Genomic DNA, 19,360 nt, shown 5'->3' with positions numbered 1-19,360 from the left:
AATGAAGAGAGAACCAGAACCATTTGATTTGTATGAGCAAAAGAATAGTCTTTTAGACAAGAATAAGTGACCCAAGTTAGTTAATCAAAGATCCAATGGCGTGTTGCATTAGTAACATCTCATATCGATTCAACTGCCAGGGTTCAAGTAACACTTTCAAAATGAACTTAAATCATGAAAGGAAGAGAAATCTAAGAGTAAAGACAACTCGATCAAATTATTGGCTGAAATAATACTTAAATAACATAAAAGAATTTATCGGTATTCTTCTACAAAGATGGGGTAGCAAAAATAAAAAAAAAAGGCATAAATTAAACAAATGGAGAAATGTTGTTACCAAAAAGTCCAGTTATTCCTTTCGCCGGATCACTTTGTTTCACAATTGATTCCCCAACCAAAACCTAAAGAACAAAACAACACATTTCCACCTTAGAAATAGAGTAAATGACTAAATATACATATCCATACTGAGACATCATAAATCTAAATGCACCTGAGCATGCATGTCACTGCTTTAACGTAATATGAACAGAAATATATTTTGAAGTTTACTTGCAATCATAGGAGTTTCATGCAAACGAATTTAAGTTATGCATGAGTGCAATCAGGTTTATTGGTGGTTTTTTTTTTTTTTTTTTTTTGATTAAGTAACATTAAATTGGAATTTAATCTACGCTATGGGGTGTCGTGATTATTTTCTCCCCCAATTGAGGCAATTAACCTCTAGTAAGTGAGACATGACATGTTGACAAGGGAACCTGCTTTTAAGCAGGAATAAAAGACCCCCTCTTAAAACCCAAACCCAATGTACCGATAAAACAAATAAAAGATGGAATGTTCAACGCAAAAGTTACGGGAAGTACCGCTTTAACTCCAGCTTCTTGAACATAAGCAATATCATCAGGAGTGAACAGCGCAGATTCTCCAACCACCTGAAGAGAAGAAAATGGATTTCAAGACCATTAAAAAGGATCTTCAAAGTTCTCTGAGTCTAAAACGTTAGTGCATAAGTCACTTACAATTATGTCTTTCTGACGGATAATTTGACCACGCTCTCCCTCAAGAAGCTTCTTTGTATTACTAATATCAACCTCAAATGTTTCTGCCGATGACCAATACCAAATTCACTACCCACTAATTTACAATAATTCAGTATATACATGCATACATGTTTAAGCACTTTTTTTTTTAATCTCTTCGGCTAATATGGAGTAATCTCCACTAAGAAATTAATGACAGCCTATAAAATTTAAAAGTATAAAGGAAAATAGATGACATGTACACCAATGGCTGTGTATTCAAAACAAGGCGAGGATGGGTTGAATTTGACGAAAACCATTTCGATAAGAGAAGGAGATCAAGGAAACAACAACTTACCAAGGTTACGGTTGTTGATGCCAACAAGTTCGATCCCTTCTATTCCTAGAACACGATCCATTTCCCTTTCATCGTGCACCTTCAAAACAAATATAAACAATGAAAAATCATTTAAACTATGAAAAACTGGTACTATTTCCTTTTCTTTCCATTCAGAAATTTTGATAGAAGTTTTATAGACCCAAAGGTTGGAGTAAAAGAGAGGAACAAAAGATAATCGATGACATGTCTTAAAAGATAAGATACAGTTAAAAAATTCTTTTGAATTCAGCATACCCACAATAAGAAAATTGATAATGGTGAAAGCAACTGAGTCAGTGACTCGAAGTAATTGTAAGGACTTACAAGAAATAATTTCAAACAATGAAATCTACTAATGATTGATGAATAAAATGACTGTATTAACCTTGAGAAATAGTAACTATGTTTTATCCGAGGAATGCAGGATCACAGTTTAAGCAATTAAGCTAGATAAAACAACGTAATTAGGACTAAAGAAAAGCTACAAACCTCAACCAGTGCTGCCATCCCAAGCATTTTGCAGATCTTGGTCATGTATTTGATATCAATATCAGGCAATACAGCGGCAATCAAAAGAACTGCATCTGCACCTTTTGTTCGAGCATAGTAAATTTGCCACGCATCAATGATGAATTCTTTGCAAAGAAGAGGGCACTGTAATTCTTGCTCAAGTCAGAAGTTTACAGACCAAGAAACCAATAAATAAAGCATACAAGTAAAGATGAGGCAGCAAAGAGGACATCTTTAACAAAAAAAGACCTTTATTCCAGCGTTACGTATAGCTTCCAAATTTTCAAAGCTTCCCTGCATTTAATAAAACCAAAATAAAGACAAAAGTGTTTAGAGAAATAAATATAATTAATGTTTCAACTTTCAACCAACCTTCTATCCTTGAACTTACGCCATCATGCAAAAACTTTACCTGGAAGTATTTTGCATCTGTCAACACACTAAGGCATGCTGCTCCACCTTTCTCATAAGCCTGAGCTATCTGAACCTGTTGAAGATTTAAACCAAAGTTTGCACGCTGAGAGAAAGTAATAATTGATGAAGACAAAAAAGTAAATACAAAATTTCTGACTTTTGCAAATCCACTCCATTTCTTTTCTTCTTATTTGTTTTTCTTTTTTCTATTTTTTTTATAAGTGAATAATTTTGATTAAGAAGTGGTTGAGGTGACCAGCCAAAGCACAAAGACCAACTTGTTAGAAGTAATACAACATACCCCCTCCATCCAACCAAGGAATCCTCAAAGAAAATTCCCCTAAACTCTTTAAAGACTTTACAGAAGAAAACTAACAAGCTCAAACAAAGACAAGAAAGAATACTAATCCGACTGGCACCTCCCCTCAAACACCCAACTGTTACAATCCTTCAAATAGCGCAACGCACCGCAAAAAGGATAATGGACCAGTCAAGCAAGCACTAAAATAGAGTATGAACCAAAATAGGCAGACAACCCTCAATACCAAACAGCCCCATAGCATGATCCCAAACTCAAATAGCATAAGGACAAAGAATAAGTACATGATCCATCGCTTCCTCATCCCCCATACAATGGTACAAACATTTGGATTGAGACACCTCTCCTCATAAGTTGGTCCATTGTAATAATTATTCCAAGCCCTGTGCTATATACAAAGATAGCCACTTTCGATGGAACCTTTGCTCCCCAAACACTCATCCCAAACTCAGAGCACTGTCGCATCATTGAAGCATAGAAAGAACCAGTTGAAAACACTCAATCCCTCCTACAAGCCCAAATTTTCCCATCTCCCCCTCCCACCCCCACCACACTCACTCTCAACTGAACAGACTCAATAAATGATGTTAATGAAGCCATCGCATCCAATTCACAATCACTGGAACTCCTCTTGAACCCAAAATCCTACCCCTAGAATCAACCAAAAACCTTGAGTCAAAAAATGATGGGAAGTATTTAGAGTCTTTGCATTAATTATCCTAGCTAATGCATCTCTTGATGATTACAATGAACCCAATAAAGGGCTTATATAGAAACTAACAAAAGAAGACAAAGCTTATCTAATATAATCAGAATCTAATCAAATACCTAATATTATTCTTATCCTAGTCTGAAGGTGATTTGGTGTGTCACAGTACACCTTATTACAATGTATAATCCTAGTCCTCTAACAAACTTCACCACGTTATTGACCACATTCATTCACAACTTATATTTAGAGGTTCCAATTTCTACCTGGACCCATTCTACAGCTGAAATAAAGAAGCGGAAGGATACTACACACCCTAATTTGAATATTTTCTATTGCAAAGAATCATAGAATGGCTTCCAAACCTCCTTCTTAGATGTACCTCACAAAATGCAGCCTTTTTTTTATAAGTGCAAAATGCAGCCCTATTCTTTCAATATTGTTATCATCATCAGCATAAGCAGCATGACACAGATTTTTCATGGCAATAAACATTCTTTGTAACATATGGATTCTTTTTGTCAAGAGCTTGTTGCTCTATAACTAATGCCAATAACGAAAGACGCAAGGACATGGGAGGTACGAGACTGCAATATTCTCAGAGGAAAAAAAAAAGGAAGTGACATAGATAAGGTGTTTCTATTTAATTGTGCAAAATGACTTTACAAAATGTGTTGAATTGCACAGCATTTGACATACGGAAATTGAGTTAAACTCAATTTACTTATGGCTCCAGATTCATATAGCAAGACAAGGTACATAATATAGACATACAAAAAGCTAAAGTTGCAGATTTACCGGATCAAAATCCTCTCTCAACACTCCTCTGCTGGGAGAAGCCTTCTTCACCTCAGCTATTAAAGCCGGTAAATCAGTTCGTAGATAAGATGCCTTTAAAGCTCCAACAAAATCTCTAACAGGGGGAGCATTCTCAAGTGCTTTATTCAACACATACAGAGGCCTTCTCTCTTTTAACTGAGGAAACAACAAATGTATCAAATATTACAGCCAGCCCTTCACAAAAGATTAAGAAAAAAATCTAACTGAATTCATATATGGGGTTTGAAAGTGCCTTTGAGACTTCAACGTCCTTGTTCCATATTATTTCCTCCAGAATGTTACGAGGAGTATTGCCCTCATTCTGTAATTGAAATTGGAAAGGGCCGACATAATGTGCAGGGGGTCCAGTGGGGGGCCGTCTTCTAATTTTGATACCCTGAGTAGATGCTATTTCATCTTGGAATCTTCCCACTTCCCATTCCTTGATTTTGAGGACATTCTCAGAATCGTTAGGGGAGAGTATAACAGCTCCATCCTTGGATTCGGACTGCAAACACCAATCAAAATATGCCAGAATTATGTACTTGAATTTTTCATTTTCTTAATTTTTAATATTGAATAAGTAAAAAAAAAATTGAGCTTTTTTATCATCTTGAATTAAGTATTTTTCCGCAAGACCAACCAATGTGTATTCAAGAACAAAGTCAAAGCCCTTTATCCTATGCCCTATACTTTGAGATTTCTTTCCCCATCGATCATTTTTTTTGTGGTGGAATTCAATCATTTTTTCATTCTCTTAATTTTTCATGTTGCATAAGTAAAAAATAAAATAAAATAAAATAAAAAATTTTGAGCTTTTCTATCATCTTGGCATGAGGTATTGGTCCGCAGGACCAACCAATGCGGATTCAGGAATAAAGTCGAAGCTGTTGATCCTTCACCCCATACTTTAAGATTTCTTTCTTCGTATATTAACTATTTTTTATTACCTGGGTATTTTTTATGCCGAGCAGCTATTTTACTCTTTAATCTACCAATTACAAACTTCAGAATCTCAACAATCCGTCTCCCTCATCAACCCTTATCCCAAAAATTTGGGGTCCATTGAACAAATTTATAACTCAACAAGTTCTAAATTCTAAATTTAACTATACTATTATAATCCAAATTTCTAATGCATAAAAGGAGAATATGAAAGAAAAACCTAAATTGAATCCATAAAATCCAATCTAAACACCCAATAATTAGAAACCATGAAAGAAAAACCCTCAAGTTCACCTAAAAATCCGATCTTGGAATCCATCTAACCAAAAAAAAAAAATCCAAAATTCTAATACACAAGTTTGTAGATATCAGCAGTTCCAATTGAAGTTTTATCAATCGAAATTGAACAAAAAAAATATGGCTGAAACATTGAGGAATTTCAAGAATATTACAACCGACCTCTTGAGCTCGAACACATCGAAGAGAAAAAGATCTCCGTCCATCCTCCATTAAAGTAACTGGAATCGATCTTCTAACCATGAAATTCCGTCTGCACTTCGAAGCAGAGGCGCTCAGAAAGGAAACCCTAGGTGTTGCTCTAATGGAAGCTCCCTCCATCGTTATAGAGCCGAGCCGAGCCGAGAAGATAAGAGGAGATGGGGCAAAATACAGGAGATGGTGATGCTCTGTTTACGTTTTGGTGAGTATTTTGAGAGACCCCTCTGTTTTCAAAATTGATGACATGCCCTTTGAGCTTAGTCTACTCTCGTTATCTAACCAAAATGACTAATATGCCCTCACCTTCAATCTGTTGATAAGAATTTCGTTCAATTAATTTAAATAAATTCCAACCGTTGTTTTTTTTTTTTTTTGGGAAACTCAAAGAGTTGAAGAAATCATATTCCTCTTTGGCATTTCATCAAAAAGCTTTCCTTCAAGCACTGATGCACCCTTTTGGATGATATGCGTGGGTGTGTTGTGTTTTTTCCTTAAGATTTCATATGGTTTTTACAAGCCTTTAAAGACAAAGGTTGAATGTGTTTAACCTCAAAAGGTTTCTTAATTTTAAAAAAAAATGGGTTAACCCTGGATTTGAAGAGGTTGAAGATGATGAGTCTTTGATTAAGGGTTGAAGACAATGACATGTGAAGAGTTAGAGAAGGGAGAGGAAGAGAATATCAATGATATGTGACCATGGAGATTTATAGAGAGAGACGCCATTAATGTGGAGTTTGAGCTCCCTAGTAGAGAGAAACATCATTAATGTTGGGTTTTGAGCTCTCTAGTAGAGAGAGAGGATTACCTTTTCTTCATGATTGATGAAGAAGAGTTGAAGGTGTGGACATCACACACACACACGAATGTTGGGAGAGTTAGGCCCCATTTGATAGAGCTGCTAGAATCTGCTGTTAGATTCTGTTGTAAGAAGCTATTGTCAAAAGCTGAAACACTGAAAAGCTTGTTTAATAAAGCTTTGTAAAAGTGTTGTACTGTTTACAAAAATCTGGTAATTATTGTTTGATACACCTTCTAGAATCTATTGTATTAGGGTAAAATGATCAGAATACCCTTAAGGTTGATAATGCACTCAGAATGCAACAAAAATTATCAGAATACCCTTATAAATATATAATTACATTAAATATATATAAATATAATAATTTTATATTAAAAATTTATAAAAATAATTATTTTAATTTTACAAAGTTGGTAGTAACTCGCACGCGTTGGTGATTCCAAACGCATGAAATTTCTTAATTTTTGCTAACTAGCGATTACCAAACACACCCTAAGGTTTTGTGGCCAGGCATTTAAGTAATTTTCATTAAGAAAAAACCTAGGTCAAAGGGTATATCATCAATTGGAAAATATGGAGGTATCTTAAATATTAACCAAAATATTGAGCGTGTATGTATACCTACCTAAATTTGCAATTAGTCTTTCCCAAGTGGGACCCTTACCTAGGGCTTAAAATGGGTCGGATTTTATCCGAAATTCGAGTGATTCGAATCCGATTTTTAGTAGATTTGGTTTCTTCAAGCATATTCGAATAAAAATATGAGTCAGATATGGGTTGACGTCCCTTGCCTTGAGTCGGATACGAACCTATCCCTATATCTGCCTATATATGAATGATATATTATTTTGTATGTTGTATGTTATATTTTTATAGTTTTTAATCTATCATTCATCAACAAATGAGTATTAGGTGTAGTATTCAAATCTTCTTTTTAGATGGGGAAAATCGAATATGGAAAAGCTAGTAGGATCCGAAATAAAAATCGGATATGGATATGGGTAGGCACATATATAGCCCGAATCCGACCCGTTTTAAGTCCTACCCACCATAAAAATCTATTTTTTTAATGTTAGATACGACCATGTGGCCAACATGTCTCACGTGTTACGTGGACCACTCCAAAGCTATAAGCCACACATGAGAAATGCTCAATTATAACTTTGAATAAAATTATGCATAAATTAATAACACGTTTTTATTTAATTTCAACTCCCCCTTTGTTGGATGGATATACAATATCATCATAGATATTTGGAATTAATAATAGAGTCGTGATAATCTGACACCCCTCTACTCCCCCATCACAGAACTATAGATCATTTGCCTCGGGATACATAAGAAAAAATTTGTGATTCTACGTATCCCGAGGCAAATGATTTAGGATTTTGTGATGGGGGCATAGGGGGATGTACATTAGAGGGGGGTATCAGAAAATCATTGTTCTTAATAACATATCATTTTGGGGATGAACAATAGTATTTCATTACTACAAATATGAATTATTAAAAAGAATAAGACATATAGCTTGGTTATATTTCTTTGATATTATATTATTTAGTTGATATTGTATGAATAGTTGAAGTATGTTGATGAAAGTCTAATTTATAGACAAAATAGGTCTAAGCCTATCATGAAATGGTTATATTGAAGGATTGAATGCCTATAAAAGACTTTCAAATCTATTATTTTATTGATCAATAATGAGATCGCTCAAACAAGATCTACTTTTCTTAGCTCCCTTTGTAACGAAGGTATATATATGTACGATTCAATGAAAGATTTATATAAAATGGACATAAGGTATGGTTATGTCCTATCTAGTGTTAACATCAGTAATAATCTCCAATAATGATACCCCTCGGTGGTTTTGTATTTTCAATAATATCTTCTTGGCTATCCAATCAGAAGTGTTCTATCAATGATCGTTCCCACACAACATTTGGTGTATGGAACATGTTTGATTATCTTGATACATTAATTTTGGAAAACCCATCTGCTTCACCCCCATGCAATCAGATGGATATACAAAATCATTTGCAAGTCCGAGATCCACTATGCAATCAGATTGTTTTATGTTGCACTCAATAAAATCACTACCAATCTCAAGATTCATATACGATAACCCATGAGAATCACCAAATTGCATTCATAAAAGGTCCTTCCTAAGATATTTATATTTGAATGAAAATCACAAGTTTGTGGTATGTTTTTAGAATGAAATAATATTGTAAATTTCACCAACTACCTTTCAACAATACTAGACATGTTGTTTGTTTCCAAGTTAACAAATTCGGCACCATATTTGATTCCCTATATTATTTGATGGCTATGAATTAGTAATTATAGTTTGTAAGAAGTACCAATTTTGTAAGGTGGTGACCACAGCTTATAAATATCTCATGTATCTTATTCAAGTGTGATTATTAAATTAATGTATGATAACGCTTGCACCAAAATATGCATATTAGGGGTGCAACTTGGTCATGTTTAAACCGAGATCCAAACCCAACTGATAGCTTTGGGTTGGTTGGTTCGATTTGGAACAAATTGCAATTTAGTTCTGGGTTGAGAAATGGATAACCAATCAACTCGGTTCCAGGCTTGTATAGAATCAAAGCAAACCATTGACCAAACACTTGAAAACTTACTATTATTTAAGAGTTAAGACATAGATTAATGATAATTTTTTATGCATAGATTAATCAATTTATTTTTATAAATAGATTTGTAGACATCCCATTTTTGCATTTGCCTGATTAATCAACCCGTCAACTCGATTGTGACAGTTTCCGATGATGAATAAATATTATAAAGTTTTATTAATTACTAGATGTGTTCCAAAGCTTGATGAAATGTTTCGAGCAAACAAACTTTAGAAATCACACTACGCTAGGAAAATATGACCCAAAACATAAAAATCATCATTTTGAGACTAAAAAAAATTTACGAGAAAAAATTATTAAAAAATGATCAAATTACCAAAATACATTTAATACTAGAACATCCCTAGAAATTACATTACGCTAAAGAAAACTCTTTTGAACACATAAAACAAAAAATTAAAATCAAATAAACTGTTTCGTCAATTTTTACAAAATTTGACAAAAGTATAAAATTACCCCTCATAGGATTTATGATCATTTCACGCCAAAAACCCATAAGTGATACAAATCAATATTCTTATTGAAATCTTTACGAAAAATTGACTCCAAAACGTCAAAAAACAACATCCCAACTCAAAAGTCTTTTTTGATGGTAAAACGATAATTTTTTAGTTCTAAAATTTAAATATCTAAAATTAATAATAAAAATATTAATTAATGTCAAGTGAAATCTTAATAAATCAAATTAAAATCGATAACAGATAAATTCAATTAATTAAATCCGTGGGCCAAATTTCAAGATGTGGCTCATTTATTCAAGTGGGGCCCACCTGATATTTAATAAAGAATCCTCCATTAGGGATTTCAAAGAATTTAAAATAATTTAATAAAGAATCCTCCATTGGGGTGGTTCTCTAAAATTTTAAAAAAAAATTCATTTTACGTAAGTCAAAGAATAAAAATAAAACCTAATTGAAATTTTATCTAAACCACTTAAGAGATTAGTTAAAGATAAATTTTATCTCTAAGAGACCTAATCAAACCCTAATCTTATTAATAAAACTATTTAAAAAGAGAACTTTACCACCTAATTTCGTAGGTCTTGAGAAATCTTAAAAAGTAGATGTCAAAAACTTAACCCTAAATTTGGAGTCCCAAGTCAATACCTAATTCCCAAGTCCTAATTTTCAACCTAAAAACACTCAAAAACCCTCAAAAACACCACAAAAGATATAAAAACATCCATATCTAGAAGAAGAAAGTTTCATCTCAAATATCAGAAGTAGATCTAAAAATAAAGATAAAATGAAAATATTCATATGAGGAACGTTCACTACCAGTTTTTGAGAGAACCAATCATCGTAATCACTCAAGTAAAAGAAAAGATAATTTTATTATTATTTTGAATGTCGTTTTTTCAATGTAAATATTTGAGAGAAGTAGAGACCAATTTTCACCGGGCAAGATTGGTGCCTAACACCTTCCAATCTCGTCTGATCCCCATACCCATACTCTATTTGTAACTTAGTGTTTTTTATCTGTTTAGAGTTATATTTAGTTTCTAAACCATAAAATTAGGTAGTGACTCCCAAAATGGCAAATCAGATCCGCACCCACGAATAGAGGACACTTTCAAGATTAATCATTTATTATATGAAATTTCATGTTCATTATCTATTTTTTATATTAAAAATATGTTGTTTCCAATGATGTTTATAAGTTTGGTTCGATTTTATAGGAAATTCAGTTTGGTTCCATTCTCGTTCTTATTTGGTAGAGCCGACTTATGTCGATTTGGTTTCGATTAGATCCTAAATCGAACAAAGTTGTGTCAATGCTCTCTGAAGGTTAAAAACACAATTTGACTTTTTAGGTGAATGTGAAACCTTAATCAGGTTCACAGATCCCTTTTTCTTATATAGATTTCATAGTTTACATATTTTTTTTATATAAGAATAGCAAGCATACAAGAATTGATAACTAGTGTGCAGGATTAGAAAATCCAAGATTAGGGGATCCTATTAAGGGATCTTACACCCCCTCTCAAACTAATATGGGAGGTCAACCAATATCAGTTTGTCCGACAGAAAATGATGCCCAACTGAGAACAATGATTTCGTCAATAAGTCTGCAAATTGTAAAGTGGATGAAACATGTGAAAGAATAATGACGTCAGAAAGATACTTTTTGCAGATGAAATGGCAATCCACTTCAATATGTTTAGTCCGTTCATGGAATACCGGATTGGAAACTAGATGAATAAAACTTTTATTATTTTCCTACAATGATGTTGGATCAATAGAGTGCAAACCCAAATCAGTCAACAACCCACAAATCCAAGTGATCTCGCTACATGCATCAACCATGGCTCGGTATTCATCTTTTATACTAGATTGGATACAGTAGTCTGTTTCTTACACTTATAATGAATCAACGATTGTCCCAAAAATAGATAATATCTGGTTGTAGATTGACGAGTGGAGTGACAACCAACCCAATTTGAGTCAGAATATGCTCTCAACTGTAGATCTAATGAAGAAGGAAACAATAATGTTTTATCAAGTGTATCGTGAAGATAACGAATAATTCGATGAACAACAATCATGTGAAGAGTGTGTAGAGCTACCACTATTTGACTAACAATATGAACTACGTGAGAAATGTCTGGTCTAGTCATTATGAGATAAACAAGACTACCAACCAGTTGGCAATACATTGTCACATCAAGAAGGGGATCGCCATCATCCTTTCCATACTTAACATTGAGCTCAAGAGGAGTTTCATAAACCTTATCATTGGTCAACTTGGCTATTTTTATTAAATCAAATGTGTACTTTCTTTGACTTAGGAGGAACCCTTATGGGGATGAGGATACTTCAAGTCCTAAAAAGTAAGTCAATCGCTCAAGATCTTTCACGTGGAAAGAGGCATGTAATAGTCGTTTAAGTTGACTAATCCCATCAAGATCACTCTTAGTGATCAAAATATCATCCACATAAACCAATAAAATTACTAATCCTTGTGGAGTCTTTAGAATAAATAGTGAAGGATCAAGAGCTTTGATGATATCCAACATAAGTCAAAACACTGTGAAATTTCTCAAACCAACCCCTCGATGCCTGTTTGAGTCCATATAAGGCTTTAGCTAATTTGTAGACCAATGAAGGATCTGATGACTTATAGCCAGGAGGTTGGGAAAGACGCACCTCTTCTTTGAGATCTTCATGGAAAAATGCATTATTTACATCAAGTTGACTAATATCCCAATTTTTAGAGGAGGCCATAGAGATCAAGGTGTAGACTATTTTCATTTTTCCAATTGGAGTAAATGTTTTTTCATAATCAATTCCATATTCTGTTTGAATCTATGTGCAACTAATCGAGTTTTGTACCAATCCAAACTACCATTTGATTTTAGTTTAACGATGTAGACCCATTTACCCCATATGACTTGTTTTCCTATGGGAAGAGGAACCGGAGTCCAAGTGTCATTTTCATCTAATGCTTTGATTACCTCATTCATTGCCTCCACCCAACATGCCTATCTTGCAGCCTAAGTATAATAAAAATGAGCATCCATAGTATCCAAAGATGAGAAAAAGATACAATGATAATCAATGAGGCAACTAAAAGGAATGGGAATACGAGTAGAACGACGCACCTGAGTACCAATAAAGGATGAAAGCATAACTACTGAAGGATCTTCAACAGGTGTAGCTGGTGGAGGGAGCTCACAAGGCAGATTCGCCATATCATTATTGACCTGCACATTATCAAGAAGGGAACTAGAGGATTGATCAACACATGAAGTGGGAAAATTGATAAATGAGGCTATGATAGAAACAGGGCTAGGTGTAACAACATGAAATCCAATTTGAGTACATGAAGACTCATAATAAAACAAATGTTTAAGAAATGTAACATTTCGAGATACCCGAATCTTCTTAGTAAGAGGGTCATAGCATCAATAACATTTTTGATTGTCACCATCCCAAAAAACACACTTTACCGCTCGTGGACTTAGTTTGTCACGTTCTCATTCATGTAAGTGAACGAAACTTAGACACCCAAATGTTCGCATTTTGGTATAGTTAGAGTCCTTTCCATAGAGATAAAGAGTCCTGCGTCCAAGAATATAAGAAGGGGAGTTCGTTGATCAAGTACACAACTGTCAACTTTTCTTCTACCCATAAGAAGCGAGGAACACCCGATTCTTCCATCATAGTAGTTGCAATCTCAATGATGTGCATGTTCTTCCTTTCAATTATGTCATTTTGTTGGGGGGTATGAGGACATATGCGTGATGAATAGTTCTTTTATCTTGAATAAATGTTTCAAAGTCATTTGATATAAATTCCCCTCTAGAGTCCGTTCGAAAGATTTTAATTTCTTTGCATAATTGATTGTGAACAAATGCTTTAGACATCTTATAACACTAGAATGCTTCAAACTTGTGATTCATGAAATAAATCCAAGTATATCTAGAGAAATCATTTATGAAGATGATGTAGTACAATGATCTTTCTAGGGAAGTGATCCGGGAGGGTCCTCATACATCATAATGTACAAGATCAAAACATGAGGTCACTCATGATGTGCTAAATGAAAATGGTAAAGTAATAGATTTGCACATTTTGCAACTAACACAAGATTTGTCAATATTCAAAATATGAACATCAAATTTGTCAACTAATAAACTAGAATTGAATAAGAACATTAAATTCTTGGAATTAAGGTGGCCTAGACGACAATGCCACAATTTCTAATTCTTATCAGCCAAAGAGATGTCATGACTCGATGGAATCAAAAAACAATTAGATGAGACAACTAGTGGAGAAAACTCAAGGGTGAATAGACGTCCCTTCTTTTGCCCCCCTAATCAACTTCCCTGTTGCTAGATCCTGGATGACACAACCAAAGGGAGAGAAAAACACACTGCAATTATTTTCAACTAATTGAGCAATAGACAACAAATTTGCAGAATATTTGGCAACATAAAATACATTACTCAAGGTGAAGTCATGATGAAGAGAGGGGTGGAACTTTAGAGATCCAACATGGAAAATTGAGAAATGATTTCCATCTACAGTTGTGATAGTTCCCTCCCATCTGTATGGAACATATTTTTCAAGGAAGGTAGGATTACCTGGAATATGGTTACTAGCACCAGAGTCAATGTATCATTGAGAAGATGAGGTATCCGAGAAACCAAAAGCGACCATGGCTTGAATAATCTATTGCAATTGCTCAAGTGTCCAAAGGGAAGGTTGTACAATTGTAGATGTTGGAGAGGCGCGAGGTGCAATATTTGATCCATTCATGGTTAGAATGGCGTGGTTCCCATTATTATGTATTTGTTTTGAACGACATTGGCAATTCGCTAGTATGTGACCAAATATCTGGCAATTGGTGCAAAAAGATGATTTCTTGGGACATTTGCTGAAAAAATGTATGTACTCCTTACAATTGTAACATTGAATTTTGGAAAATCCCTTTGTTTCCCACGAGACGAGATAGCCAAAAGAGCTGTATCAGTATGAATTATTGAAGTGGCATCCTTTATCGAAGTCAGAGTATTTTAACAGGTTTCTTCAGCCAATAGATCGACCAAGGAAACTTCAAGTGATGATAATTCTGATCGATTCATTATAATTGCACGTGTTAGTTCAAACTCTGGACGTAGTTTATAGATGAATTGCATCAATCGGCTCCTCTGATGAATATTTTGCAGAGTTTCAATTGCCTTAACTGGGATGTTTAGATCCATAAGGTGCAATTCATACCATAACCATGTAAGTTTGGAATAAAATTCCTAGATACTCATGGTTCCTTGCTCAAGCTTAGATAATTCACACTTAATATGTGATTAGTTTGTTGATAACAACTTTTGAGATAATTTCATACCTCAGACGCCTTATGGAATGATGTGAGATTAACAACAATGCGGCCCTCAACACTGTTTAGTATCCATGTCACCACCCTAGAGTTATTCATATGCCAAGTATTGAGTTCCTTAGGGTCATAAGGTGGTTGTTCAGACCCATCAACATATCCCCTTTCCAACTAAGAGATGACGAATATGGTAGGACCAGAGGGAAAACTTCTTCCCATCCAATTTTATTTAAATGACATTAATGGATTCTATTATGGTTTTATTGTATGCTACCACCTCTAAAAACAAACAGAGGGCCACCACCAATAATGGTTTGTCTTCTACCTAAACACCTAAACCAACAACAACTCTCCAACAGGAGTTGTTGTTGGAGAGTTGATTTTTGCCTTCAATGGATGAACTACTCCAAAAACAAAGAATAAGGATGAGAGATCTTTTAGTTTCAAAACTAGGTTTTTTTGTTTGTTTTTTACACGATCTATATCTAACGTTAGATTCATTGGCAATGAGATCGACATAATTATTTGCCCAATATGAGCAATGCTTTTGTAATGCACATCATACCTGAATATATGCATAGCAACAAGTTGTCGATCCTCATAGGTAATTTATGTATGAATATTTTAATTAATGTAAAAGCATTATTAACAATTTAATTTATTTATTCATATTATAGTTAAAGCATTATATAGGTATGAATGTTTTTCTTCAATGAGAAGTAACAACAAAAAAACACACCTCGGCAATGATCAACCCCATCCAAACAGAGGTAAACATTTACCTCACAGTAAAAGGGTTTGCTCCAACCAAATCATGGCTAGTAGATGCAGTGAGCGTTCACACGAAGGTTAAGATGTTGCACCTGCAACAATCACCCAAACAGGGTACTTCCCGGCCAGAAACGATGATCAAATCTGAGGATGATTCACACAGTAAAAGGTCCTTCAATCTGAAGGAAGGCTACACAAGTAGCTCCGAAACCATTTCAATGCTTTCCGAAAGTTAAAACACTATTAGACTCTTTTAGTGAATGTGAAACCTTAATCAAGTTCACAGATTCCTCTTGCTTATATAGATTTCATAGTTTACATATTTGTCTTATACAAGAATAGTAACTATATAAGAATTGGTAACTAGTGCACAGAATTAGAAACTCCAAGATTAGAGGATCCTATTAAGGGATCTTACAAGTTACACCCTAATGCATACTACTATATGACGATATACTTCAATCTATACCTATGAATTACTTGAGGATTGTTTTTTCCGCCATTTTCTCATTGAAGAAAAACATTTGTACCTATATACTACTTTAACAATAATATTAATAAATAAATTAAATTGTTAATAATTCTTCTACATTAATTAAAATATTCTTACATTATTAACTATGAGGATCTACAACTTGTTGCTACACATATATTTAGGTATGATGTAGATTACAAAAGCATTGCTCAACTTGGGCAAATAATTATGCCGATCCCATTGTCAATGAATCTAACGTTAGATATAGACCGCGACAAAAAAAACAACCTAGTTTTCAAACTAAAAGATCTCTCATCCTTATTCTCTATTTTTGGAGTAATTCATCCATTGAAGGAAAAAATCAAATCAACAATCAATCGAAATCAAATACGTTATTGAACACTTAACTTGTAGAGATGGGATGGTATTAGCATTAGCAATTCTAATTCTTGGGTGATTTACATATATGAATTGGGGTGGTGTTAGCAAAAGTTAGTGTGGCAATAGAAACTCTCAAAACTAATTTCAAACTGATTTAAATTATTTGATTTGCATTCTTGCATTAGATGGGATGACAAAGACGAGTTCACTTGATTTCGGAGGACGAGACGAAATACCGAATTTTATTAAACCCTGTTGTGTCATGTTTCATAAGTACTCACAAAGTACTTTTTGAAGTTCTGTCTGGAGTAGTTCTGATAGAGTTTTGTGTTTGGATGCAGGTTTTGAGAAGTACTTTCAAAAGTATTTCTGACAGAGTTTGTATTTGTGAACTATTATGGATTTTGTTAAAATGACAAGAATACCCTTATATGTAACAATTACTACTTTCAACATTATAACTCAATAACTCAACATTATTACTATCAAAATATACTTCTTCTTTTTTTATATATGTAGTAACAAAAGTATACATACTTAATGAATGTTGCCTGAATCCGAGACCCAACCCAAGCTAACTTGCCCAAACCTGACCTAAGGTCGGGTCCAAATCCATTGGATTTGGATTTTGCCCCCCAAGTTGCAGCCTTAGTGCAAACTAGTTTGTACAAGTGAGTGAAATATTTTCCATTAACTCTAGACATTCATATAATTTAGCTTCACTTTTTTTAGAGTGTGTGATCTAGTTTGAAAAGTTGATCATGAATGGTTGAGGTATTCCTATTCCATAACCATCAAGTAGCTTGTGCATTGCCATCACAAATCTGCACTGAAATCTTTATGAGGGCTCCTTATGACTGCCTTCTCGACCACACATTGAGCCATGCTCTCGTTGTATGATTTTTGTCCCCTTTGATATTTCATTTTTTCACATTAAAATCTAGAAATTAATAGAATCCCAACATTAACAATATCATAGGACTTGAATTTAAAAAAAATTCATTAACTCATCCAAATATTGAAATTTAGGGACAAAAAATAAACAAAAGAAACACAGTTCAAAATTAGAAATTTACCACAACACCAGAATCCATGTGACTGACGTCTGTTGTCACACCGAGAGAATTGATGACATCATAGAGATAGGGAACTGAAACCAAAGAATTCATCTTCATCAACATTGCAAGAGGCTGGCCTATGCCTCCAGCAGCACCCAATTTGTGAAAATTTCTATTGTACGTGAAACATTCTTCTAACCAAGTAATTAGGCACTATATGCCACTATTCATGGGAAAAAAAATCCCATCTTTTCATAAAAATAAAAAAGTCCGACTTCTAATCCATGATTCAATATCCATTTAAGAACTTTATTAAATAAGTCCCAAATAAAAAATAAAAAAACTATTCATGGGAAAAAAGTCCCATTTTTTCATAAAAATAAAAAAATTGCATAAAAAAAATCCCCCAGAGACACTCCAAAAGAATAAACAAAGATAATGACCTAAAACAACAAAATTATTAAAATCAAAGAAATCCACAAGAGAAAACAAAAATAACAATCCTAGAACACGAGATTTCAAAACCTAAAAGAAAAAAGTTAGGTGAGGGGAATTCAACCTTGAGGATTTGAAGGGTGGTGGGCTGAAATCCTTGCAATTTTTTGATTAACATCTGCACTCGTCTACATCTTTGATGATTACTGAAGAACAAGCATGTATGAGAAAGAGAGAGAGTGAAATTGAGAGAGTTGAGGATTTATAAAAATAAAAATAAAAAAATTACAGAAGAAAAAAAAAACAGAGATGGTGAGACGAGAGGGTGACGTAAAATTGGGATGTATCGAGAGTTCCAAATGAGAGAGACTCTCAAAGGTCCTTCAATCTGTGTGTGTGAGAGGGTGAGGGTGAGAAGTTTGAATAGAGCAGTTATGTTGTGCATTGAGTAGAGAGAAAGAAGAAGAGAGATTTGATCGGGACATTACATGTGACCTTTCTTGTTTGCATCGTAAACAAACGCAAACAGAAACGTTTACGCTTGTTTGCAGGATGTGGGTGCTTGGATGGTAAATTTCTAGTGAGCCCCATTGTAAAGTAATACAAAACTTAATTAAAATTATAACAAAATCTTCATAAAGTGTTGCAAAGAAAATACCTCCACAAAAATTTACGTTATGTTAAGTTTCCTTTCTCTCTCCTCTCTTTTTCTCTAACTTCTTAAATCTCTTTCTGGCTTTCCCCAACTTCTTAAACATTACCCAACGTAATATAGTTATTATTTAAACAAAAAATCGTGAGATAGAATCCTACTTGGAGTTAGTTTCTATTTATATTTTAAAATTACAAAATTAAAAAAAAAAATGATTTTTTAAATATTGACATTTTTCTAAATATAAGAAAAACGAGGAATAGAATCCTACCTCATTAATTTATATTTATTTTTTATAAATTAAAAAAAAAATCATCAGATGTAAGATATTAAAATGAGTTTAGGGCAAGTTAGATTAGGTACTATCAGTGCTAATATTGACTTGTTTGGGGGTAATGAGATTTCTTTCCAAAATGAAAAATTAGCAAGTGAAAGTTGGTATCATGTAGTAGATGTTTAAGGTAAATTGTAGATGATTAAAAAATTTTGGATTTCTATTATAATCTTGATTTAAAGATAATATCATTGTATGACCTATTTGAAAATGTTTTGTCTATAATTTTTTGATTTGTTTTAAAGTAATATGTAACTATTTATCCTTTTTTATTTAACTTTAAATAAGATTTTAAAAAGAAAAATAATTTTTTTTCCAATTTCTTTTTTTATATTTACGTAATAA

General features: G+C 33.6%; 1 protein-coding gene across 4 annotated transcripts; it reads right to left on the bottom strand.

Moving 5' to 3' along the window:
• Nucleotides 1–217: 217 nt before the first annotated feature.
• LOC147391810 (indole-3-glycerol phosphate synthase, chloroplastic-like) lies at nucleotides 218–18,567 on the bottom strand. Of its 4 annotated transcripts, none has more exons than XM_086457797.1 (12): nucleotides 18,518–18,567; nucleotides 17,613–17,686; nucleotides 12,679–12,780; nucleotides 4,423–4,677; nucleotides 4,149–4,325; nucleotides 2,321–2,395; nucleotides 2,158–2,202; nucleotides 1,888–2,052; nucleotides 1,378–1,456; nucleotides 1,020–1,102; nucleotides 864–932; nucleotides 218–401 (listed from the first exon to the last, which is right to left on the bottom strand). In XM_086457797.1, the coding sequence occupies exons 1-12, from the start codon at nucleotides 18,537–18,539 to the stop codon at nucleotides 312–314; spliced, it is 1,236 nt and encodes a 411-aa protein (XP_086313923.1). In that variant the 5' UTR covers nucleotides 18,540–18,567; the 3' UTR covers nucleotides 218–311. The 4 variants fall into 4 exon arrangements, with proteins under 4 accessions (XP_086313923.1, XP_086313926.1, XP_086313922.1 ...); XM_086457800.1 differs by lacking the exon at nucleotides 18,518–18,567 and adding an exon at nucleotides 18,154–18,473; XM_086457796.1 differs by lacking the exon at nucleotides 18,518–18,567 and having other exon boundaries at nucleotides 17,613–17,962.
• Nucleotides 18,568–19,360: the final 793 nt, after the last annotated feature.

This window comes from Akebia trifoliata, chromosome 11 (genome assembly GCF_017979445.1).
Source record: "Akebia trifoliata isolate Shusen 1 chromosome 11, ASM1797944v1, whole genome shotgun sequence".
NCBI classification, from domain to species: Eukaryota; Viridiplantae; Streptophyta; class Magnoliopsida; order Ranunculales; family Lardizabalaceae; genus Akebia; species Akebia trifoliata.
This window is presented reverse-complemented; position numbering and strand designations above follow the sequence as displayed.

What these genes read in the sequence shown, in the direction of transcription:
- LOC147391810 (XM_086457796.1), bottom strand. Translation starts at nt 17,717, where the DNA reads ATGTTGATGAAGATGAATTCTTTGGTTTCAGTTCCCTATCTCTATGAT. An exon ending in CATCCTTTATTGGTACTCAG is followed by an intron (nt 4,678 to 12,678) that starts GTGCGTCGTTCT and finishes TGGTGTTTGCAG; the next exon opens with TCCGAATCCAAGGATGGAGC. An exon ending in CAGATGCAAAATACTTCCAG is followed by an intron (nt 2,203 to 2,320) that starts GTAAAGTTTTTG and finishes TATTAAATGCAG; the next exon opens with GGAAGCTTTGAAAATTTGGA.